The sequence below is a fragment of the Amblyomma americanum genome, chromosome 8, assembly GCF_052857255.1.
Source record: "Amblyomma americanum isolate KBUSLIRL-KWMA chromosome 8, ASM5285725v1, whole genome shotgun sequence".
Taxonomy (NCBI): domain Eukaryota; kingdom Metazoa; phylum Arthropoda; class Arachnida; order Ixodida; family Ixodidae; genus Amblyomma; species Amblyomma americanum.
The window spans coordinates 102634872-102661083 of NC_135504.1; the positions used below are offsets into that span (position 1 = coordinate 102634872).

At 44.9% G+C, this 26212-nt stretch overlaps 1 protein-coding gene across 1 annotated transcript in view; it reads left to right on the plus strand.

Moving 5' to 3' along the window:
* LOC144100601 (uncharacterized) overlaps positions 1-26212 on the plus strand; it is a 54927-nt gene that overhangs the window by 21755 nt on the left and 6960 nt on the right. Inside the window, exons 3-6 of the mRNA XM_077633493.1 lie at positions 7588-7613; positions 8763-8909; positions 21787-21803; positions 22212-22288. Of these exons, the coding sequence (XP_077489619.1) occupies positions 7588-7613; positions 8763-8909; positions 21787-21803; positions 22212-22288 (267 nt within the window). The remainder of the gene's footprint in view (positions 1-7587; positions 7614-8762; positions 8910-21786; positions 21804-22211; positions 22289-26212) is intronic.

The window sequence follows — 26212 nt, forward strand, 5'->3', positions numbered from 1 at the left end:
ACTCAGGCTTCTCTCCCTGGAGACGTCGGCTGGCTCGTCCTCGGGTGCGAATCGCTGAGGGCTGTCTCCATGACTTTAAGTGGGCGTCCGGAACATGGAAGGCTACCCCGCACCTCCACCAGATGTCACGTAGTGGTGACGGCAGTCGAAGCAGCGATTAAGATGAATGAAAGGGTCTTCTAAAAGAAAACTGTTTATTGGGCTGACTTGCACCCAAAATGGACTGAATCACTCGGCGACGGCGAAGCGACAAGCGTGCTCGGCGGTCGTCGAACAGAACGCCAGCCGCTGTCGTCCGTGCTCAATTTAAAGCTGATAGCAAATTTTCGAGATAAAGAGCGCTAAGTTACTAGAACATTCCGGAACAACATAGCATCAGCTCTTGCTGGCTGCGATCAATCGAGATAAATCTAGTCGCGTCTTGCGTCGCGAACAAAGCGATAAAGTGGTGTGGCGGCAGATTTGAAAAACAAACAAACACGGCAAATATTCGCGGCAATATTTCCAGCTTTCTCTTCTCTATTTACCATTTTTTTAACTGTTCTTTAGTATCTCTGTAGCATTCACTCATCGAGCAAACTAAGCTTAGCAAGAAGGCCTCCCCATGGAATTCCTCTAAAGGCGAATTCCCTAGTTATTCACATATTTCGCAATATTGGTATTGTATGCAAAATTCTACACGGCTTCGCTCAAAAAGTCGCTCAGAAAGCTACTCATATTCCCCAACGTTGATTCAATTGTGCTCTTCTAGACAAAGAAAGCAAAAGGGCGGCAAGAGCACTTTAGTCCAACAATGAATTATACCCCGCCGTTTGTGCAGAGATGTTTTCTTGCTAATTTCATTGGAATGAACAAACTGCTTTCGGAATGTTTGTTTCGGCTGCTCAGAATAAAGAAAACAGTTGTGCAATCGCACAAACTTCTGTCTAGAGCGCTTGTGAGATGTCCTGCTGTCGAAAGACGAATCCAAACATAAAACGAAACAACTTTTTATAACGACGGCAGCGGACGAGCATACACACGCTACGCTCGTCCGGGTAGCGTAAGGAAAACAGGCGCTCTTCCCAGCCGGGCAGCCTGTTTTTGTAGCCGCCGTTGGTGACGTATGCCTCGATGACGCAGCGGTGGCGCTGTGCTTTATCGTCAACGCGGTCCAGCGTGTGACCTTGTTACACCGCGCCGGGTGATAAAGTGGAGACTGCGCGGAAATGTGCACAGAGTGTGTTGCCACATCTCCCCCCCCCGCGGAGTTGAGATCCCTCAGGGCTTCTAAAAATATGTGCGTCAAGAGTCGTGCAGGCGGTCCGGTGTCCGAAGATGCGGCTCAGGTGGACGACATTGGCTGTGGCGGCGCTGAGGCCGAGGTTTCGGGGTGCAGCGAGGGATGTGGAGTGGCAGGTGAAGATGGGTAAGCGTGCTAGTGGAGGAGGTGCCAGGAGGGTCTGGGCTGCTGGGAGGGCCGGGGCCGTCGGGAGGGCCGTGGGCACCGGGAGAGCCGTGGGCACCGGGACGGCCGAGGCCGCCGAGAGGGCCGCCGAGAGGGCCGTGGGCGCCGAGAGGGCCGTGGGCGCCGAGAGGGCCGAGTGCACCGGGAGGGCCGAGGCCGCCGAGAGGGCCGTGGGCACCGGGCGGGCCGAGTGTACCGGGAGAGCCGAAGCCACCGGGAGGACCGTCGGCACCGGAAGAGCCGAGGCCGCCGAGAGGGCTGTGGGCACCGGAAGAGCCGAGGCCGCCGAGAGGGTCGTGGGCACCGGGAGGGCAGTGGGCACCGGGAGTGCCGTGGCCGCCGAGAGGCCCGAGGCCGCGAAGATGGCTGGGGGCGTTGGGTGTGCCGAGGCTCCCGGGAGGCCCGAGAATGCCGAGACTGCCCAGAAGGCCGAGGCTGCCGAGAGGGCAGGAGACGCCGGTAGAGCTGGCGGCGCCGGGAGAGCCGGGCGTCGAGATGCCAATGGGCGGCAGAGGACAGGCCGGGTCACCAGATGTGGGAAGCCATTCAGCCGAGGCTGTCGGGAGTGCCAGGGCTGACGAAAGGGCCGTGGCTGCCCAAAGGGCCGGGGCCGCCGAGGCAGCCCAGAGCAGAGGCCGCCGAAAGGGCTGTGGGCACCGGGAAAGTCGAGGCCGCCGAGAGGGCCGTAGGCAGTTCCGGAGTTCACGGGTTCGAACCCGACCGCGGCGGCTGCGTTTTTATGGAGGAAAAACGCTAAGGCGCCCGTGTGCTGTGCGATGTCAGTGCACGTTAAAGATCCCCAGGTGGTCGAAATGATTCCGGAGCCCTCGACTACGGCACCTCGTCTTCCTTTCTTCTTTCAGTCCCTGCTTTATACCTTCCGTTACGGCGCGGTTAAGGTGTCCAACGATACATGAGACAGATACTGTGCCATTTCCTTTCCCCCCCCCCAAAAAAAAACAATTAAAAAAATTGATCGAGGCAGATGGAAGAACCATTTAGTTTTTTTGCCTGAGCGTACGCAAAGGGTCGCGTGTGAGAGCCAGTGAAGAGAATATTGATCTACCCAAGACTAACGAGCTCTGGAGCGGGCTGACCACGTCGCCTAAGCACGGCTTCAAACGGTCGGTTAAAACCGTAGCGACGACTTTGTAGTCTGTGCTAATCAACGTTATTGGTCTCCATGAACTTGGGTCCGAGAGGGGCATATCTGGTTTGGGGACGGGAATTACATGCCCCAATGAAAAGGACGACAGCTTCACACCTTTTAGAAGCACTGAATTGGCTATGGCTGTTAAGTGTTCGCCGAGAATCTTAAAGAACGCCGAGTAGAACCCGGCAAGAATTCCGTCTGGGCTGGGAGCTGCGGACACCCTCATATGAGCTAGCGCCGCTCGCACTTCTTCCTTACTAGCCGGGCCGCAGAGCGCTGCCTCATTTATTTACGGGGACGTGTATCGCCCACACAGCTCTATAACCCTATTCCTTAAATTCGCATTTCTGCTGGGGTGTTCAGAGGAGAACAACGAGGCGTAGTGGGCCGTGAAATCTTGAGCGATATCTGAATGGCCACTGGAGTGCCGGTCGTCAGGCAAAACCACGCTTTCTATTCGTGGCAGTAATTTGCTGTCGTGTTCCCCCTTTCGGGCGCGACGGAGATTTACTGCGGCTACTCGGGAGAAGTTGTTGGGTCGGGCGAATTAATCGAGCTCCGAGCTAGGAGCCTGTAATATGGCACGCGCTGCGATTCAAGGTATTCGCTCATGAAGAGCGTCAGAAGGCCTCCGGCGTGAACGATGCGAATACGCCGCGTCGAGTCGTTAATTTCGGCAGGCATTTTAACGTGCCTGACTTTCCCTTATTTTACTAGAATCTCGCGGCAATTGGTTTATAGGTCGTCCCACCTGTCCGGAAACCGGTCTTAAACCTTTGGGATTGTCTCCGCTAGTGCTTGGCGAATGGAGGCAAAACTAAAATCATCATGCAGAAGCGCGGGGTCCATCCTCCACCTACTCTGGTCGGCCTACCTTCCGGGTTACGCGTTCACGTGCACTGACACGGGAGCGTGGTCGCTAATGCCCTGGGCGTCGTGCGAAAGGTTTACAGTCCCGCATGCGCGGAGAAGTGGTACGGGAGCAGGGGAGAGATAAACTCTGTCAAGGCGGCTAGCGGAGGAGCCTCGCCTCCATGTGGCCCCAAAGTCTTCATTAAGAGCAACCCATGCATCCGCGAGCTGAAAGCGTCTCACTAAACACCCTAGTTCCCTGGCATAATGCATAGATGTCCCTTGGCCTGGGCCGCGTACATCTCGCCAAGAATCTAGCACGCAATTGAAGTCGCCCTTAAGCACACACGGCACATTCTGGTCTATATAGGTACCAATTCTTTTAAAAAACCATTCGTCTGACTGCGTCTGGCAGGAGCGTATATGTTCATGAAACGAGTTTTCTGATTTTCCAAGAATATTTTTATAACTATGGCGCGACCATCGAGACCGAAAGTGCAATGTGCGCTCGTCCTGTAGGTGTTTTTGATGAAAACCACACCGACCCCACATGATCGAGAGGTGGTCAACGAGAAAAAAATCGCCGACATGAAATTGCCTTCGTAATGCTGACACTTCTGCTGGGGTACGAAAATTGCATACTTGAAAGAAAAGTCTGCACCTACTGAGCCAGCGAGGTGCATAACTTCTAGCTGCTTGGCTAGAGCTCGAAATCCTCTGACGTTAAATTTAATGAAATGACTCTCAGCCATCTTTAGCAAACAAAACGAAAGCATTAACACTTGGGAAAGGGTAAAAACAACAAAAGTATACCACGTACCGACTCACAAGTCGTGTGGTGCGGCCGTGGTCGCAGAACGGGGGATGCAACCTGGTGGCTAGAGGACGCTGCCGCAGTAGGTAAGTCCCTTTGGAATCTAAGGCGCAGACAACGTGGTTGTGGTGCGTGAAGTGCCTTTCCTTGACTCCGCCATAAAATGTCCGTGGCACGCATGGTTCGGGTGGAGCGCAGGGCGCTCTGGTTCATGGTGAACACACTACACATAGCACTCACATCTGCGCATGCCGCCCCCAATTGTGCATGCACCAACCGAGGAACTTGTGGCGAAAACACATGCTGCAGGGACACATCAACACTGTCGTCTATGCTGCGCAGCGTAACACTCTTCACACAGCCCCGGCACTTTAATGCGTCCATCGTTGATGAAGGCGCGTCGAACTGCGAGCCGGGTGCGCGGCTCTAACGCGGCCACCGCGATAAGGGCGGCGGCGAGAAGGGTCGGGCGGCCGAGACGGCCGGTGAGATTCTTCGGCGCAGCCATGGCTTCTACTCCTCGGAATCTGAGAAGTTCATCTGGTCTCCACCCTCTTCAGTTGTTTTTGCCTTTTTCTTTGGAGCAGTGGCAACTCTCGACGAGGGCCCGCTGTCTGACGAGGAGCGCTGACGCTTCGGTTCGTCGGGCTCTTTCCTCTTCTGAGATGGGCACACGGTGGTCGGTCGGTGGCCCGGGCGTTGTGTATTTAGGACACAAGTGTTCGCAGGAGCTAGGGCTTCAGAGCTTGCGCCCTGTGGCCCATTGGCTGTCCTCACCAGTTCCGCTACCTGGCTGATAGGGTTGACCAGGCGAGGGTCCTGTGGGGCGACGTATGGAGTCGTCGACTCCGTCTCCGTACCGCGTTGCTCTCCTTGAGCTGGCGTTGGCTGCGAGTGAAACAAGGCAGCTTCTAGATTTTTCAGGTTACACAGGGCGTCTGGCGACGTGAAGTTCTTCGAGACCTCTTCGGAGAAGGGTGGTTACGCCTTGTCCATCATTGAAGTGCCGGGCGACTCGGGCTCCCCCGAGCCCTCAACGAGGGTGGTTGTCGAGTTGAAGTCATCCACATCGTCCCGGCGTGGGCCCGGGGTTGCCTCGTGCAGGGCCTGTCGCGTATTCCCCTGAGCTGCGAGGGCGGCCGCGTAGGAACGCGGCGCGATGCAGTCCGAGGTGACGTGGTTCCTGCCACACCGCTTGCAGCCCGCGTGGCACGAGTCCGCCGCGTGGCCGTACGCAGCACAACGGCCGCAGCGAGTGGCGGTGAAGGTGGCACCGAGGTGACCTTCCGCGCTGCAACGGGCGCACACGTTCCTCATTCCACGGTATTAAAACAGAGCGCGGTGACCCGCAACGGTAATAAAATTCGGTGGCGCCCGCTGCATGTCGAGCTTCACTAGGCGAGCGCCACTATGAACATCGCTCCTTGACTTAAAAACGGGTTCCGTGACTGCCCTGACCTTGCCAAAGGGGCCCCGGGCGGTTGCGAGCGCGTCGTCACTCCCGCTTGGTGGAAGTCGCCGGACCGTTACGAACACCACTGGCGCAGCAAGTTCAACCAGCGGCACTTGATGACCGGCCACGTGCAGAGAGCCCGCGGGCAACATTTTCGTGGCTTGCGCCTTCGAACTGACTGCTGCTAGGAACTTCGTTCCGCCGAGGTGCTCCAAATACTGCAGCCCCCCCCCCCCCCCCCCGACACAGACAACCTCCTCGATGACATCGATCCGGTCGTCCGCCGGGACGGGTACCGGCAAGTTGAAGTTGAAACATTGCGTTTTTTGGGGGCGCGTCGCATGCGGTGGAAAGTCCATCTTCACCAAGCCCTGGACGCCGCGGAAGCAGGCCGGGCGCCGGGGCACGAGCAGCAGGGCTTCCGGAGGCGCTGGGTAGCGTAACGGGCTTCCTACTCACACCGGGCAGTCACACCCACGCTACGCTCGTCAGGGTGGAAAATAAAAACACCCCTTCTTCCCAGCCGGGCAGCCTGTTTTTGTAGCCGCCTTTGTTGACGCATTCCTCGGTTGACGCAGCGGTTGCGCTGTGCTTAATCGTTAACGCGTTCGAGTGTGTGGCCGTGTTACACAATGCGCCTGAAGATAACGAAGTGGAGCTGCGCGGAAATGTGCGCAAAGTATGTCGCCACACGCTCGAAAGGCGCACCGGGGAGTGCACTGCCGTCATATACACGAGCCCTAGTGCACAAAAAAGACCTTATCAATAACATTCCCATGAATTCTGTTGAACTCCCTGTTGTTGAATTCTGTTGAAGTCACTAAAGCTATATCGGGCAGGGCATGAGGCAGCAATTGTTATAAATGCTGCACAACACAGCACACCGTTCGAGCAGACCAGGCAGATGTGTGGACAACTGTGCACAGATGGTATGTACGAAAACAAAACCGCAGCTCTGATTCAAGTGCGCTGATCTTCTATAACCAGGGTGTCATCCGCGTCTGCCATTAGGCCTTTCTTGGCTACAAGCATAATGCACCATAACCACAAGTATATTAAACATAATTGCTGTGTCGATGCGATCCGGGTGTTAGGGAAGAGAAAAAATCATTTTTGTTTCAGAGTAAATCTGCTCACCTGAACCGTGTCTAAAACATAAGACCCATTAAACGGTCCACTTCCTCTTCGAAGTGCACCGATATATTACGGCGTAAGCCTTTCTTGGCTCATGAGTGGCGTGGACGGAAGTTGTAGACGCAAGTTTGTAAACGGAAGTTGTCCGCACGAATTGTCAATCATGAGCTCTATGGTAAATAAAACTTAAATCTAAAACCTGATTAAGCAACAGTTCTTAACCAACATATATGCAATGGGAAAAAATAAATAAGAAGGTAAAATAACTAAACTAAAAATAAAAAACAAATTATAATAAGAGTAAGATAAAAATAAAGCATAGAAAATTATATATGAAACAAATTGAAAAGTAGCAAAAAAATTTAAAATAAACGAAAAAGATGCAAACATACAGAAAATAAACGCATAATGAAAAATCCAGGGATAATGAGAGGACAGGGAAAGGCTTTCGCATTTGCGCTCATAAGCAGATTTAAGTGCAATCCTGTAATTTCTTCAGGATATATGCGTCAGGTGAGCAAAGGGTGGTAAATAACTTACAAAACTTACATTCGTGAAATTCCACAGAGCGCAATCTAGCTTTCAGCGCATTGTCGTTCGGAATGGCCGGTGCTAGGAATTATTTCACGAATAGAACCTAAAGCTGTTTTGTGCCAGAGCTATTTAAAATGTTTCCCTTGTCTTTTTTTTCTCTTTCACGGCCAAACCAATTTCGCAAATTCATAAATCATCAGTCGCCAGGCACAGAAATCCAGAAAGGGTAAGCATTGTATTCCATATATTTTTTGAATGGTTATTCCTTGCCAATCTGGGCTCCTTACACTTTCTTGTGATATATGCTGCTTTGGGTGGCTAATCTACTTGAAAGCAGCAGGAAGCCCGCTCTTAAGCGAGTTCCTCCCTCTCAGGCAGGCTGACAACTTTTCCGCTTCTCCGACTAGTTTATCGATTCTTCTGCTTTCCTAATCTCTCAAGGCAAACTTTCTCAAGACGTTTTTTTTAAATTGGTTATAAGCCGTGTTTTTTTTTCTTATAACATGCAACGCTGACTCATTTCAAGCAGATTAGAGTGCAATAAATACAATTTTATGCTTTGAGAGGTACAAGTATCATTTGAGCCTACGGAAGTGTTGACACTTGTGTGGAAGGGGCACAATTTTTCTATGCAGTTTTTGACCCAACTGATCGGGCCGTAGAACTACGACTGACCCTAATGCGTTCTGCATAGATGCATATATGCACTGGTAAGGTGGAACGCAGAGAGGAAAAATGGTTTGGCTTATGGCGCTTAACATCGCACATCGACTCAGGCTAGTAGGGACGCTGTAGTGGAGGGGTCTCAATAATTACCGCCACCTGTGGCTATTTAACGTGGACAGCACTCGGTGCTCTAGCATTTCGTCTCCATCAATACACGACAATCAGGGCTGGATTGAAGGCGCATCTATCCGGTCAGAAGCTGAGCACGATAACCACGAAGTCACAGAGGCGTGTACAGAGAGGAAGACTTCGGCTCCTGTTTATTAACAATATATCTGCTAATGCACATGCACGCCCTTCAGAAATGCGAAAACGCCGCCAACTCCTATAGAGGGTCGATAGTGTGAGCGTAGTTAAAAGCATGGCAGGCTCTAAGAATAAGATTCATGTTGATTTAAATTGGTTTTCATGAATAGGAAAGCCCCTGTCATCAAGTATGGCTAACTAAAACGCTTTCAGATGCCCCTAAAATTCTCATGAACATAGTCTGTACCATGCCTGCCAGACGTGGAGCCGTTGATATCGGTTCAATGAGTTGTTTATTTTCCGCGTTGCTTTATGTGTTGAGGGTTGGAGCGGGTAGTGCTTGCCTATTACTAATGCTCGGTTGAAAACAGTGTGTTTGGTGTTGGCACCGCTATTCATGCAGTGGATCAAGGACACGGACGATATTTACATGGCATGGATGTCAGGCTATGAGGAGACCGCGACAAAAGTCAAATGTTTGAAATCGAAATATTGTGGCATGTATGGCCCTGATTATCACCGCAATATAGAATTTTACGAATTGGAAAAGGTGAGTTGCCTATCTTGTTGTTCCGAATTATAGATACTTATCTTGTTAAAGCAGTCCATAGAAAATAGTCTGCAATCTTTCATTCGGCAAAGCACAAAACATTCTTTAGTGTTCGTAATATATGCATTATGTGAAAAAACATCAAAACAATTCACTTCCACTGTGTCCTACAAATATTACAGCATGAGAAAGTTCAAAGGTCGCAGAGTAATGGAGCCATTCCTTTTTCATGACACTAGAAATATTCGGGCTCATATTCTACTCCTTTCAGAGGGCAGTTACCTTTTTCAGATATTTATTTACACTTGAACCGCGGAGTGCAAAGCTCTGAATTTATAGACTTTTTCTGTCTAATCTGCATGCGCCTTCGAAAAAAGCTTGATGATGATGATGATGTCCTAAGGCTTGAACGTCAAATTTTCATTAGCCCGTTAGTCTTCACTGAATTCAGCTTCGTCTGCTGCTTATCGGCTTCATCAGGGGGGCGTTCGTTTTCCAGTGCACTGCAGTCACTTTGGCAGTGGCAGCGGCGGCGTAAAGACATTCCGTGACCGAGTTCGTCTACTTTACAGGTTAGTGGGCATTTATACTTATCACTGTTAAGGATAGTTTTCGTCTTTGCTGCTGCTGCCGCTGCCATGATTCTGTAGTGCGAATGTGACCTTACTTCGTTGCCTTTAGTACTTTATCCTCTGTTGTAGTCCCGTGCAATGCCGGAGAATACTATTTGTATTGCATGTAAAGAGAACCTTGATGATGGCGACGAGTGTATCACTTGTGACGAATGCAGTTGCAGTTACCACAATGGAAACTGTTCTGGAGACTATGTAAAAAGTACAAAGGGGAAAGCCTCCAAGGCCACTTGGAAGTGTCCGACTTGCATACTTGTCAGAACCAGAGGGGGAAAGTCGAATGAAAAGTCAAAAAATGAACAGGCATGTGAGCACAAGGCTGAACTATCGCAAATCAACGCCAAGGTAACTGTTCTCTTGCAGATGAAAGAGAAAGTCGACGCTCTAAGTAGCTTGAAAGAAGTTATAGAAAGTCTTGAACAGTCAGTGCAGATGATGTCAGCCAAGTATGACGAGCTTCTAGAAACGCAAAAACGACACGATACGGAAATACAAAATCTGAACAAACGGCTTGAAGTCGTAGAATCGGTGGGATCTGAGGCTGAGGTGGGTCGATTGAAAAGGCAAATAAATGACCTTGAACAGTATGGGCGACGCCAGAATCTTGAGATCTATGGTCTGAATACACTGAGAACGAAAACGTGTTTGCTGCTGTGAACGACCTTGCATTGTCTTTGAGCCTTGATCCGGTCACTGAGAGTGAAATTGAAGGTGTGCACAGACTTCCTCACAGGAAAAATGAGGACAAAACGCCTCCTATGCTGATCCGCTTTGTCAGCCGGAAAACAAAAGATCAATGGCTAGCAAAAGTAAAAGATCTGAAAGCTAAGCAATCTGACATACGCCTTTTTGACAACCTGACCGCCTTCAACAGGCGACTCTTGTGGCTGGCACGTTCAAAGGCAAAGCAGCGTGGCTACCAGTATACCTGGCAGAGAAGTGGCAAAATATTTGTCAGGAACAGAACCGGAGAGAATGCAATCTGCATTGCTTGCGAAGACGACTAGGTAAACATTCGGTAGCCTTAGGTTTTCATGCGCGCTGATCTTCTGTGGGAAAAAAGAAACCTATCATGACCTATTTTAATATTGATTCTTTCAATAAGTACATGCTGAATTCTGGAAAGTCTCTTAACAATTCTCTCAGTTTTTTTCATTTAAACGCACGAAGTCTGCAAAACAAAATAGATGAGATGGTTGTGTTGCTGTCAACTTTGAGGTTAAAGTGGGATGTATTAGTATTTTCTGAAACCTGGTTTAGCAATGATAATGATGCTCCTAACATTGATAATTATAAATGCGTATCTTTGGCTCGACAACAGAAAAGAGGGGGCTTATCAATTTATTTGAGGAATGAAATCGGCTATCACTGTTTACCTGAATGCTGTGAAATGAATGAAGATGTAGAAGCTTTGTCTTTGTGCTGCGGAAAAATTGTTGTTATAGGTATATACAGACCGCCTTCAGGTTCGGTATCTGCGTTTTGTAACTTTGTTGAAAAAACTTTGGAATATGTCTCTCTTAATAATTATGAAGTGGTTTTTCTTGGTGATATAAATGTTGATATTCTGGGTCAAACGTCCGTTACGAGAAATCTGCTAGATTTGTACAACAGCTATGGATTTGTGAACTTAATTTCCTCACCAACACGAGTTACTGATAACTCTGAAACGCTTATTGATGTGTGCTTTACGAATATTTGCACTAGTGATGTCCCGGCTGGCGTTTTGACATTAAGCATTAGTGACCATATGCCTATATTCTGTATAGTTCCGAGTCAACCAAAACAACACAGGAGTAAACCGGAAACTTCTACATTTAGAAGAATTGGTGAAAACAGCTTATCAGAGTTTCGACGTCTTTGTGCTAGCACAGATTGGAGTAATATTTTAAGACAGGAGGATGCATGCCAATCGTACACAAATTTTATATCTACTATTCAAGAATACTATAATACTGCATTTCCGCAAGCAACGCACAGAACTCATAGAAAATCAAGAAAGCCGTGGATTTCAAAACAACTATATGACCGCATACAGGAAAAGAACAGACTTTTTTCTCGTTTTGTGAGAACAAAAGACACTGACATTCTCCGTCAATTCAAAACGTTCCGCAATAAGTTGGGCGCTGACATTAAAAAAGCAAGAAGTGATTATTACGCGAGAAAGTTCTCCATGTCTGATGGCTCGAAGGGAACATAGAATACACTTAACGATCTTCTAGGTAAAAACAGAACCCATGCACCCGTCTCACTCCACATTCATGGTGCGAACTATGATGGCGCTGACCTAGCGAATGAATTTAATGGGCATTTCTTATCTGTTTTTCCACGAAAATCAACTGATGGTCCACATCAAGATGCCTCAGTCTATATAACCAGTAAACAAAGTAATTCCATGTTTTGTTACCATGCACTGACTCAGAAATAATTACCATTATTCACTCCTTACGCAGTAATAGTGCTCCAGGTGTAGATGGCATAGCTCCAGTCCCGCTCAAGAAAGTAGCAGATGTCATTGCGATACCATTAGCACATATAGTCAACCTAATGTTCACGACAGGCACATTTCCACATCAGTTGAAAATAGCTCGTGTCACTGCCATTCATAAAGGGGGTGACATTAATGATTTAAATAATTATCGGCTGATCTCCATTCTTTCAGTTTTCTCTAAGATTGCGGAACTTGCAATCAACACACGTATTTCTCAATATCTCGACAAAAACCATGTCATCTCCAAGCAACAGTACGGATTTCAAAAAAACAAAACAACTGAGGCCGCCTTTCTGGAAATCAAAGAAAAGCTAATTGGAAACATAGAAAGAAAACTGCTAACAGTTGGCATATTCCTTGATATGAGGAAAGCGTTTGACTCGGTTAATCATAAGATATTGCTTGAAAAAATGCAGTGTTATGGAATACGAGGCGTTCCTTTAACCTTATTTGCTAGCTACCTTGACAACCGATCTCAAACAACTATCATTAACGGTATTTCATCTGGGATTGGTCAGATTGTGTCTGGTGTGCCACAGGGCTCCGTTCTAGGACCAACGTTGTTCTTATTATATATTAATGATATCATCAACCTTCGTCCAGCAGACAACATTATAATCTATGCAGACAATACTAACGTATTTTTTTCAGGGCAAGATAGTAATATTTTGCAAGCAGCCTCCATTAGTTGGTTATCCCAACTGTCTGTTTGGTTAAAATCAAATAGGTTAGAACCTAATGTCAGGAAAAGAATGTACATACTGTTTAGAGCCAAAAATAAGGAAGTTCCGAACAACTTCCAAATTCACTTCGAACAAGCTCCTATAACTCGTGTCAGCTCTACAATGTTCCTTGGAGTCATTTTTGAAGAACACTTACTCTGGACAGATCATATAAACTACGTTTGCACTAAAATGGCTCGCTCTGTTGGTATCCTAAATAAATTTCACACAATACTGCCTCGAAAATTCAAACTACAAATTTATTTCTCTCTAGTCTCTTCGCATGTACAATTTTGTTTGTTGATCTGGGGAACGACTACCTCAACCAATCTTGTGAAAGTACTTACTTTACAAAAAAGAGCTGTACGGGCGATTGATAATTTACATTACAGTGAGAGCACGGGTCCTTCCTTCCTCAACCATAGACTGCTAACCATCACGGCCGCTTACCACAAGAAGCTTGCTGTTTATATCAGAAACCTTATAAAAGGAAACTGGCAGACTTTCGAGAGCACATATTTAATTGCCCGAACAGCTTACAGTCTAAGGCCCCCTCAATACCATGCATCAAAATCCCGTACAAACTATGGGTTCCAAAAACTAACTCACATAATTCCTCATACATTAAACACCTATCCATACTTAACAGAATTGTCAGTACAAAATATGTCCGAGGTCAGATTTAGGAAATCTGTTCATGAATATTTTTGTTATAGCTAGTTGTGGTGTGTTTTCACCTAATCAGTTTTTGTCTTTGTTATGTTTTGCTCTTAGTTTTGTTGTGCTTAGCTCTATGCATGACTGATTTCTGTTTCGTTGTCAATATATCCGCTGCTTTTCTAGTTTCTGTTACTTATGGAAATTTTGTACCATTGCCAAGTGCCACTTTGTTTTGTTTTTTTGTTTTTTACATGGGGAGGGCAGGCCTCTGTCAGGCGCTACTAGGCGCCTTTAGCTTGCTCTCCCTTGTTTGCAGTCTCTCTACTGGCCAAACAAAACCAATAAATGAAATGAAATAAGCCCATGGCTTACGGTAGTCATTTAGGTCTAGTAGGCTTTTTTTCTATCTGATTGAGTTTATGTGCTGAAGGGAAGTCTCTCTTCGTACCTGTTTTTCCAATCAAGTTTTTTTCCAATATACATCTACAGGGCCTGATGTCACCGATTAATAAAAATAAAAGCGATACATTACAAAAGCAGTGAGTATAAAAGTACAAAACTAAATGCAAGGGAAGATAGCAAGCAAACAATAGTGCAAGGCGGAAAACTCTAAACGCCTAAATGTTCAAGGTAGAAAAAGGAGAAAGAAGAGGAGAAGTTGAATATATCACAACTACGAGAGCGTAGGCTACTGGAAATGGTGCCTGCCTCAAGCCCCTCGCTGGGTGACTTTGCCACGTTTCGCCAATGTCCTTACCATATTAGCACGTCTGCGTAATAGAGTGGACCACATTACTTGTATGTCGCATCATAAGTTGGCAGGAAGTGGTGTAATGTAGTGAGGTGAACGGCTACGCCAGACTCACTACTACCGACAAAAGGTACTTCGCCTGATAAAAACTGAGCGGTAACTGAGTGCACAAGAAGAAATATATATATATATATATATATATATATATATATATATATATATATATATATATATATATATATATATATATATATATATATTGCATGACAATATACCAAATAATAAGGTTATAGGAAAAATAAGAAAATCAATAAAGTAGTAACGTAGCACTGAGCCCATTGAAGTAGTAATGCTCAGCTGGTCGAGAAATGCTTGGTAGTTGGATATGGTTGCGATCACAGCGGGAAGAAAATTCCTAAAAGCGATGACACGTAGAAGCGAAGATTATTACAATTCAATTGTTCTTAAATGGATGCTTTTGAAGCCGTAAAGATTATACCACGTGTCCTAAGCATAACCAAGCATTCAAATGGCGGAATTTGCTAGCCCAGCTGCGCCAACTGCGGAGTATTAAGAGGGACATGTGCGTGTCCACATCTAATCTTCCTTCTCTTAAGTTAATCCAGAAAACTTATTGTGCTAAATTTTAAAGTTTTTGATTTCAGATATTGGAGAATATCTTCTAAAACAGCTGACCGAAATCTTTGAACCGAAGGTATCTTATAGGCGAATCATTTTTTTTAACACGTCTTAAAGATAACTCGTAAAATAAAACATTTGCTGTGGTTATGCATTCTATAAACCTGGCGAGAAGCGAAAGAAACCTCCGACTCTGCGTCACTGGTTAGACGTACCGCCTGAAGTGCTTTCTGCTGTGTCTTCGCCCCCCCCCCCTCCGCCAGTAGCACTCTTCCATCGTTTCTCGACGCCTGTCAAACGTTCTTCTTCTGTCTCTTCAGCACGGTGTTTCTTCCTAGCCTCATTGAAACGTTGAAGCTTAGCTTTCCGGCGAGTTATCACGACAGAATATTCTTCCTCCATCGCAAAACCGGTTTCCACCCCCACCCCCCGGTTCGCCGCTGGTATATACATACAGTCCTCCAGTGACGTCACAGACGGTGGCTCCGCCCCCATTGTCAAGCAGAGTATCTATATCCATGATGGATGTGCTTGTTTACTCAAATTCTTTTTATACGTCAGCATCATATAGCATCGCAAGTTGTCCCAGTTTTTCAACATTTGACCTTGACTCTGACCTGTACCTTTACCTTCGAGAGATTTAGGGGTCGCCCACTATCTTCGTTTGGCATATATGCGCCACCATGGCCTACGTGACTGCTCCACTGTTTAAGCTCTAAAGCTTTTCCAAGTCATAAACAGAACAACACTATCCTCTTGAAAACCTGGCGTGGTAAATATTTCGCTTCAATTTGATATTGACATTGACTTTGACGTTCACCTTGTATGGCGAGAGATTTGGGGGTGGCCCACCGTCTTTGTTTGGAATATATGCCCCACTATGGCCAACGGGGTTTTGTTCCAAGGGCTACATAACTTTGCTCCACGGTTTGACTTCTAACACTTTTCAATGTCATAAAGGAACTACGCTGCCCTCTTTAAAACCTGGCGTAGTGAAGCTTTCGCTTCAAAAGCCACCAAGTCACAGCCGGGCTCCTCCAGCGTCTAAAGACAGGTCATTAAGAAAAAAGTTTTCTCACGTACGCTCACCCCAACGCAGCGCTGGGTGCACACTGGGAGAGAGATCTGAGCCAGAAGTTATCACGTGGTAGCTTTCTTTAAAGGTCGATAAATAAAGTTACTGGAACGGTTCCTTGGTGTAAACAGTGCAGGCAGCTATTATTCAATACTACGTACAACTTTTTACTTTAGGCTACGTTTCTGAAAGGATAAGAAAATGTAGCTAGTTAATGTTGAATACACCTAACAACAGAGAAGGAAAAAAACACTGAACTAGGCACCGCAAATATCAGCAGCCCTCAAATGGTTTCATGGGGCCAGGACACTACACCTTTTTTGAGCATTGCTTACCTGGAGCCGGGACGACTGGTATAATCCAAGTGAAGTGCCTGAAGACGCTTGGAGAGGCACTGGATATATCCAGGCTCTGCAATGATAGGGAGACAGGCATATACGAACGACTAATCGAAGCATGTCTAATGGCATGAGAGTGTTGTCAGAATTCCTTGATCCGTGTTATGCGCAAAGGTGGGCCAGTGCTAGCCATAATGAACCTAGTGGCTTTATTCCGTGCAAGTTGCACCATGATGTTTTAGTTTTTTTCACACGATGACCTGAAAACAAAAAAAGGCATATGATGTAAATCAGTTTTGCGGGTGTCCTTTTTAAATTCGACAGTTATGTTTCGATGTGCAAACTGGAGGAAGATCTGGCAATGCTTGTGGGCTTGTGCAAGTGAAATCAATCTTTGCGGGTTTGAGGCAAGGAAAAGAAGCAAGTAAACAGTAAATAAAAAAAAATATGCGTGACTGCGAATACAAGCCGCGGCGACGCGAATAGATCAGCTTCGCAGGCAACTGAGCGCCAGCACTAGGATATCGCCGCAGCCGATCACTCCTCGTATTAAACTCCCAACACACTCTCGCGCTGTGCATTGCACACCGTCGTCTTCATCAACTTCTATCTGCACCGCGAAGTCTCTGACAATTCTTTGTCTTCATCTTCGCCTGTTATCGCTCGTACAATTCTGTTTTCGCACGCTTGTGTAATTTAAGCAAAACTTTGTTATTTCGAACTACATGTTGCAAATGGAATAAACATCCATATGAAATTTCCACGAATACTTGCAATGATTTATTTTCTTGCAGCATTCAACTTTAGGCATTTGTTGTAAATTCTGTTGTATCCTTGTGTTTTTTGTTCACGTGTTTATTTAGGCGTGAATTTTAGTACTTAAGGTCATGTATTTTCAAACAATGTTGATACTGTTAAAATGGTTGGTTGCTCTTTTTGAAGAGATATGTTTATTACCCCCCACCCCACTTCCTCATGCCGCACGGCGCTGTGGCTAATATCACCAATGAATCAATTCTAAGGAATGCAGAAAGGTATCAGGTTGAAACGTTTCCCCAGGCTCTTATGGATGTTTCACAATTGCCGACACAGGATTGACAGTGACGTATATGCTCATTGTAAAAGATGATGCGTGAGGTAGATGACAAAACACTTATACAATCATGCCTCACAATCTGCGTTCTGTATATCCTAAGATTAGCTATATGTCGCTCTGTTTCGGCTAAGAGAGATGGCTATGTTTTTTTACAATGCCCAGCTTCATTCCGCATATTTTACTCAAAATTTAGATTAGGGTATGGACACATTGAAGAGCAAGCAATTTATTGCTAGAATTATTGTGACACTAAAAGATGTAGCTGCCAGAAAAAAAAGTCGTAGGGAAGAAGGGAGATATAGTATACAGGTCACTTACACATGCCAGAAATAATGAAATATATACGGCGGACACCGTCTCCCTAAGGCAAATCTGACGTTTTGTCAATAAATGAGGAAGAGAAATTGTTAACTCCTGTAGACTACTTGCGAAAGAATAGGAAGTTACGAAGGTATGCCAGCGTTATAGAGGCTAGACGGACTGCAATTAATTGTGTAAAAACGGGAGCGGGCAAGCCGATCGAAAGCTCGAGATGAATAAAAAATATCGGGTTACATGGCGCGTATGCTAAGATGCCGGTAAGTGGTCAATTCCGATCTTTCTGTGTAGCCTAAAATGATTTCTGGAAGTTATAATGGTTAGCAAAAATGAAAAAAGTATGTTTGAGATGACAATAAAGTGAGAGGCGATTATGGGTTCAATTAAACTACAGCATATGCACGTCAGTAAGTTTGGCCGGAAGATTTCTGGTGGATTCCTGTGTCCTGCTGCAATCCGTTTACCGGTTAAAGTCATCATCTGTGTAGTTGATCAGTCGGTATGGACGAAACCATTTCTTGAAATGTTGCAGATAGACCATCCACACAATTTAGCTTCATGTTGACGTAGTGCTTTTGAATGTCTTGGAATACAGTTTATGCCAGGACTTGTTGAGGCCCAAAGGCTGGAAGTGAGATGTGGGGTACGTTCAGTAGTGGCGTTATGGTGGTATAGTGGCGTTAAGAGGACAGCGTAAGTCCTATTCTTCCCGTGTGTTTTACGGCATGTTTCGGTGCACTTTTTCTCAACAACCAATTCAGATGACACAGACCTCTTTTATATCTTTTTATCCTTGCTTTATGCTCCTTTGACTGAACAAAATTAGTGCAAAGCAAGTAATACACAAATTTTGTTGATTTGTATCCTCTACAGAACTAGATTTAAGGCCGCTTTTGGCGATATTTCTGCATATGAAACCAAGACAGATCGCTGCACTTGCCTAATTTGGGCTCAGTATATTTCCACAAGTTCAGATAAAGTACACACAAAGATTGAACCTTTCGCCTCATATTGTTTTCAAGATAATAGTACCGTCGTTGCAAAAAGGCTTGCTTCGAGATTAATGAGTGCAAATAAAAAGCAATTTTATTACGAAGTTTTTCGCTTTGCAAACTTTTGATGACCAATTTATTCCATACGTACGACCTCTATAGTCATTGTTTGTCTTAGCTTAGTCTTTTTCTACCGGTCGTTCAGTTTCCTAGGCGTCTTTTTTTTAATTGCTATACCGATCAGCCACCAGAAGAAACTTTTCACCATTCAAGTCCTCTCCGCCAGTGGCGAGTGTTACTGCTTCAGGTCAGTGAGATTTGGCTGATAGCATTTGCTCTCGCTGTTTTACCGCCGTTGAATATATTAAAACATCTACTGTGCACATCCTTAGTGCCTCTGGTGCTAAAGTGGAAATTTTTTAGCTTCCTTTCAGATGATAGGAATGAAGGATTGTTCCTAAGCATGCTTTTCTCCAAACAAAGAAACAATCAATTGCGGCATGGAATAGTGTTTCAAATATATCCTCGCCACTCGCATTCTTATTTTCAAAGCTATTGTTTGAAAGAGAATATGCAACGAAAGAAGAAGTGCTATGTTGGAAAAGATGCACAAAATAATGCAGTATCAGGAATTAAACAAAAGTAAAAGGAGAAAGTGTTGAATTTTTGCTTACGCTGTCTACTTAATGAGTGCATTATATTGATAGTTACAATAAGGAAGACTGGGTGGGCTGCATTGATAACCTCATGTGGACATAGGGGGCAAGTTCAGTAATCTTTAGATTTATGAGGGTGTTCACCATCTCAGAGTTGTGCGTCATCATAACTGATGATAATAAAGTAATAAAATATGTATCAAAATTAAAAAGATCGTGTTCTAAAGTGGAATTAGCGAAATATTGCAATTGTAACCATTCGCTGCACATTTGTAAGCTTAGAGAGTGGGTACGGGTTTTCCTTCCTACAGAAATGCTTTCTTGCGTTTCTGAGATGACGAAGAGATTTAGAGAACCCTAGCTTTAAACTGTCAATGCAAAAATAAACCAGAGAAACTTATCCGCAAATAAGGTTAGTTATTTAGTAAAAGGTATCAAGTTTTGCATGAGCGAGGTATTGAACATGTGTCTAATAGAGCTCATCTTAAAAATGAAATTTTTTGGTAGTCACATTACAATTACATATTACAATATTACAATTTGCTTTATTCATATTACATATTACATTTTATAATTTTACAATATTAAAATTGTCATATTACAATTTGCTGTATTCTAAACACGGATTTGTCTCAGCGTTATACTTTCGAATGTTAACAAGATATAAGGCTAGACACGTACAAGTTTATGATCGTCATTGTGTAGGGAGGAGTAGTGTGTGATAATGTCTTCTCGAAGAGAGACGAGGCGCAAGTGGAGTTGTGCGTTTGGGGCTGAAGCCGGGTGGTACGAAGCCGGCGTTTTCATTTCTTCGAGAGCTTGAGAAGGTACGGATCAGTATGAGTCACAGGGAGGGCGAAGGGATCAGTACTTGAAGCTTTCATTCGTGCGTTGCAAACAGAATGAATCCAGTCGGTGTAGTGGAGCTAGTCGTGGGTGACGCCCTTGAGATTGAGTCGGAAGTCCTTCCAGTTGTTGTCGGAAGTATAGGTGTGGTTTGTTGAAGGGCTGGGAAGATCAACGATAAGAATTACGTAATGATCATTGAGAAATGTATTGTAAATGACATGCCATGTTGTGTATAGTTTGCAAAACTAAAGTAAAAAGATCAGACTCTGTGCAGAAGGCTTGAACAGGACGTTAGGGCATTCAGTTCTTTATTGTTCAGTTCAGCCGTTCTTAACTGAAAAAAAGAAATAATGTCTAAGGTAAAGTTGATCAGTATTTCTGACACAAGAAATCAGTATGACGTTTCTGATCACTCTTTTGTGACAAAATACTGCGATGTATAAGGTAAATTATTTGGGCTAGGTGTTTGAGAATGATGAGAGCAATAGAAGGGTAAAGTGAGCAGTGATGCAGCGATCGGAATCTTCTGGACTGGAAGAAATTCTCGCAATAATATCACCAATCTGCTTGCACGAACGACCCACGCCATCTCAAGAAATTAATTTTTACTCACGTGAAATGACACTAATGTTTCGTTGATTGAGAGATGCACTCCGTTATCCATGTATACAGAATACTCTTGTCTATATATAGTGCGCTTGATTCGGTCAGAAAATATTTTGTCTTCCTTTACATCCAGGATGCAGTAACATATCCGTGGGTGCCCCAGTATGCTGTCAGTATTGTACAATAAACAATGCGCTTCGTCACCTTTAGGGAGCAGGTTTCAGATGGTAATAGATTATAATGATAACAGCTGAAAGGCGTCAGATCAGCTCGGAAGGGCATAAGTGCATTAAGTCAAATCTACCTGCAATATAGATTAGAAAACAAAATTATTCGGCTGCTGTAGATGTACGGATTGATGTTGACTTAGTATTAATGAGCTATATGTTTGATTACCTTATTTGAAATTTATAGCACTCGCATTGCGTTCGCCTTTATTGTCTGCATGCTTAAAATATTCCTTGCGCAAAAATATGTCGAGTCTTTCACCTTGCACGCGGATACGAGGATACGTTGTTAAAAATAAAAATTCGTTGGTTCTGTACAATATAGGTCTATAAAATTTTATTGTAGTGTTTTTCAACAATTGTGTACTTAAACTTTTTTACCTGCGCTATTTAATTTTGCATACCTCATTCCATGTTTGAATCAGATGAGTAAACAGCTTTGAATGCATATGCATTGTTCGTCAAGAAATAAATTTGCTTCATGGAGTCACACACGTCTGGTGTAAACGACACCAGGACATATTGCTGTCATTGCACTGAGTAAGGGGAGTGCTTTTATGAGGAGTTACGCTATTTTTATACGAAAACAAATCTTCAGTGCAAAAACACAAATCAGGATTTTTTGAAGGTGCCATTGTGTTGCCGTGGTAGTTGTCTTCAAAGGCCAAAAATAGATGAAGCATTGAACCGAATAACTTTTACACAATTTTAATTTTTCCTAGAGATTGTTCATAACATATTGGCAAACGAAAGCGCTGTTTCTGCAATGATATTTCGCAAATTCTTTAATTTTTTTCACTACGAAACTTTTTTTTTTCGTTTCAGAATAATTGGATATACAGGTAAGCAGCCTATAGAAATTGCATATTTCTATTTTTAATTTTTAGTGGTTTTACGAGTACTTATTTTCACTGCTGAAAATGCTTTCGGGAAAATGAAAATCTTCTTATCCTCTGTTTGCGAAGCCGATGTAAAACGAATCTGAAACAGAACAAAGCAAGAAGGGTTCATTGGGTAAACAAGCACATGGCGTAGAAAAAACAACCTATTCAATATTATGTGGAGCAGATCAATATTAATCACAAAAAGTACGGGTACTCATCCGCAACGCGAAGATAAACGTGGGTCACCTGGGTGCATCACAATAATTAGAGGCTAATAATAATTCCGGATCAGTTATCTCGCGAAAAGACTTTTACGACATAAAACAGGCGCAGAAATGTACAATGTGCTGTAAAATAATATTTCAGGCGATTCAATGTTGTCCTCGAATGGAGAACGCTGCCGGGTAAAGCAAATGAGCCGAGACTAGAGACTGCCCATATCTGTAAGTAATCTCTTGCTTTTCCAGGGGATTTTAACCAGTGTAATGAAAACGACAGAGTTGCCATTTCGCGCAAGATTAGCGTGAACAACTGGTTAAGAGATAAACCTACAAAAACACGAAATCCTGATGCGCTGCGAACGCACAGGCTGAGCACTTGACCGTTGCGGATTAGTCCTTGAGCATGGGCTATCGGAATCTCGTCTTCACAAGGTCGCGTACATCAGTCAATAAAGGCAAAGCAGCTGTAACTCGCCATCTATTGGCCGGAGCTCATAGTAGAACTCGATTTGTACTGTAAGGCTTATACAAACTGAAAAATCTACTGTAAACTTTTTTGTACCAAGAATTTCGAACATTCTTAATAATAAGATTACGCTTTAAAGCCTACAGTTCCGCTTTACATGTCTAGTTCAATAAAAATGCTACGAACTACATTCTGAGTTGCTAATAAAGGCAGTGTCGCTAGGTTATAGCGCATTACTAGGGTACCCCTCATCACATTTTACCCCCAGCTCCTCCCAGTCCAGTTCTTCGCATGCCTACTCTTAATCCATGTCGAAGGAGAGTGGAGACGGTCTTTCGTCAGCGCAAGTCCTGCAGAAGATTTCGGTCACTAACGCCGCCGCGGTGGCTCATTGGTGAAGGCGCTCGGCTACTGATCCGGAGTCCCCGGGATCGAACCCGACCGCGGCGGCCGCATTTTGGGGGACGCAGAACGCTAAAGCGCCCGTGTGCTGTTCGATGTGAGAGCACCTTAAAGATTCCCAGGTGGCCGAAATTATTCAGGAGCCCTCCACTACGGCACCTCTTTCTTTTTTTATTCTTTCACTTCTTCCTTGATCCCTTTCCTTACGGCGCAGTTCAGGTGTCCGCTGATATGTGAGAGAGATACTGCGCCATTTCCTTTCCCCAAAAACCAATTTTCATTGTTTCCATTTAAATCACTAGATAAATATACAATGCTTACTGTTGACAACAAAAGTGTGCAGCCGGCATAATCTTCAGCAAGCGCGGGCGGCGGCAGCTTCTTCCGCACTCCTGCACTTTGCCACGGAGCGACCTTGCGGAAAGCGCAATATTAAGCACGGGCCTAGCGAGCCTGTGCTTAGATTTGATATTTTCTCAAGTTTGTTCCGTCTTAAGCCGCAGGAGCACGAGAAAAGACGCCGGTACGCAGGCCAGCTAAAGATTTATCCTGCTGTACTTACATTGCGAAGCATAGTAACATGATGCAGTTAGCGATCGGTGGACTTTTAAACGCGGTACCGGAGTTCTTGAGGCCAGAAAATGGAGGAGGAATAGATTTCAGTTAAAATCATCGTAAGTGCTCGAACTTTTCATGTTTTGAGGACAAAATTTGTTTCCGTTTCCAAGCACAAGTACTCATTATTTTCAGTCGTGGAAATCCACCCCGAGAGTTGGGCAGCATATCCTGCCCCTTTAAAAGAGTACGGTGGGGGATAGGTTACTCGCTTTTACTTTCGTGATTATAGTGTCTGGAGGGGCATAGCCGCTGTGCAGTCGCTTCAGGTATTTTCATGTGTTAATACATATGTATGATCCACACCTTGGTTAGCAATATCTTTATGACCACTGATGTTCTACCTGAGTCAAATCCTTTCTCGTAATCTTCGAAGAATCTCTATAAGGGATGCTTATATTCTTCGGAATTTTTCTATCATCTGCTTGATGGAGTGAATCTGATCTACTCACGAGTAGCCTTTCGGAAATTCTGCCTGGTAGAATAGTTGAATGGAGTCTACGGTTGCTCTAACTCTACCGCTCAAAGAATCCTAATCAATTTGAGATTTTTTTTAGGTCCATGGCACAACCTGGATTTAGGTGTATCCTATCAGGCGTCCAAGCTTCAGATGCGCCACTGGTCCTGATGCACTTCCTATGCAGAGAGCGAAGCTGCACGAGCTCAATTTCAATAAAGCTGCGCTCAATTGATCATTAGCATACATTTCCTTCTTAGCATTGCTTGCAAAGCATTGTTTGGCTGTTGCTTCGTGACCTGCAGGTCGTCAACTTCTCCAAACCTGCGGCTTCATGTTGAGCGCCCTGATCACTTCGGCTCCTGTATAGCTCTGTGTACAATTCCTCTGTTGCTTTGCCTTTGCGAATCATATGCGTAAGAGCATTGCCCCGCTCGTATCTTATGGCTTAAATTTCATTATTGCTAATGACTAATTTTGTCTTGAAATCATTTATGTTGCCTCCCTTCTTTAAATCCTGCTATATCCAGTGTACAAAACGACAAACTGTTCAGCACCCGGTCTCTCGTATTTATTTTTCAGGAAATGGCAACAAATTACCTCCTCTAAGTACTCTTATAGCAGACTAGAGCAGTAAATTATTAACGGGACTGTCAATTTTTCTATCAGGTGTCGCCGACTGGCACTGTTGAGGAAATGAAAAAGAATAAAAACGGAACATCCTTAAGTTGTGACCACGAAAAAAATGATGCCAATTTTTCAACCGTACAAATTACCGGCCATCAATATCAACCACAATATATGAGAACATTCCTTAGTCCACTTACACATGTGGTAAGACTCTAATGAAGGGAAATCACTACTAAACGTACGAATTCTAACGTTTGCGAAACAAACTTTCGTTCTGCAGTGTTAAATGCAGATCTCAGTCGCGCGCCTGATGCCTTTCTGAGCCTTCCACAGTTCAGAAAATATGTGTAAACAGTGTAGAGAGGATCCAGAAGTCAGTAAATACCCTGTTCACTGAAAGGAACTCACCTATTTTTCGTCTTACTGTCACACCGTACGCCTTCAAACTTATTCTTTTTAGTTCTCTAGGAATATTTGTTGGCCCAATTTTCCAAGTGGTGTATAGAAAGGATGCGGCGATTTCTTAAATGCTGCTCCTCAAAGAAAGATCCTCCCGCATTCACGTCGAGGGTCCTGACTATCATGCTGCCACGCGCACGCGACCACGGCAGCAAGTTTTCGGGCACGGCGCGAGCAATGCAGTACGAAAAAAAATAAGTATCGTTTTACTTTCGCCAATGCTGCACGGTCTCCGACAAGTCTAAAAGTTACCGAAAGTTTATAACAGAAGAGGGAAATAGTTCGAAGGCTGCGGGGATAGTAGCCAGAGCTGTGAGCGATAGAGCGGCACATATTGCTGGATCCAAATTAGACGACAAAGTAGCTTCGTAGATACAGGGCGCCGTAACAGAAGCGAAGAAGCGGCTCATAAGCAGGGCGCTGCTATACGCAGAGAGTGCCACCGAGTCTGAATAGGTTTTACGTGCAGGCGTGGGAGACGGTCCCGGAGTGATGGGGTAGACGCGGTAGATCAGTTCGACTAACCAAATCCCGTGTATAAGCCAAAACAAAACGCTGTGGGCCACCGCGGTCACTTTGTGGTCATGGAGCTCGGCTGCTGACCCGAAAAACGTGTGTTCGACCCCGGCCGCGCCGGTCCAATTTCAATGGAGGTGAAATTATATAGGGGCCCATGTACAGTGCAATGTGCACGCTAAAGAACCCTAGATGGCCGAATTTTCTGGAGCCCGTCACTACGGCGTCCCTCATAGCCTGAGTTGCATTGGGAAGTTAAAACCCCATAAACCATAAAACAGAAAAAAATGGTGTGGTGAAGTTCTTGCCCGTGAACAGGCACACCAGGGAGAGGAAAGGTCACAGTAATGTCAACAATCTGAGAATGGTGGTAGGGACCGCCGAAACACATTACGCATTCCTGATTCAAGCCACACTGAAACGCAGAACAACACAACGAAAACGGCTTGCTCTGTTTATCCGCTATAGCACAGTCATAATCGAGGTATGAGTCCTTCATTCTCACTGAAAGAGGCTGAGAGCTTCAACGCATAATAGAAGCCGGCCGAATAGAGTATTTAAGCAATAATCGGAATGAAGTTTTACGATGCAATTAGTTTTA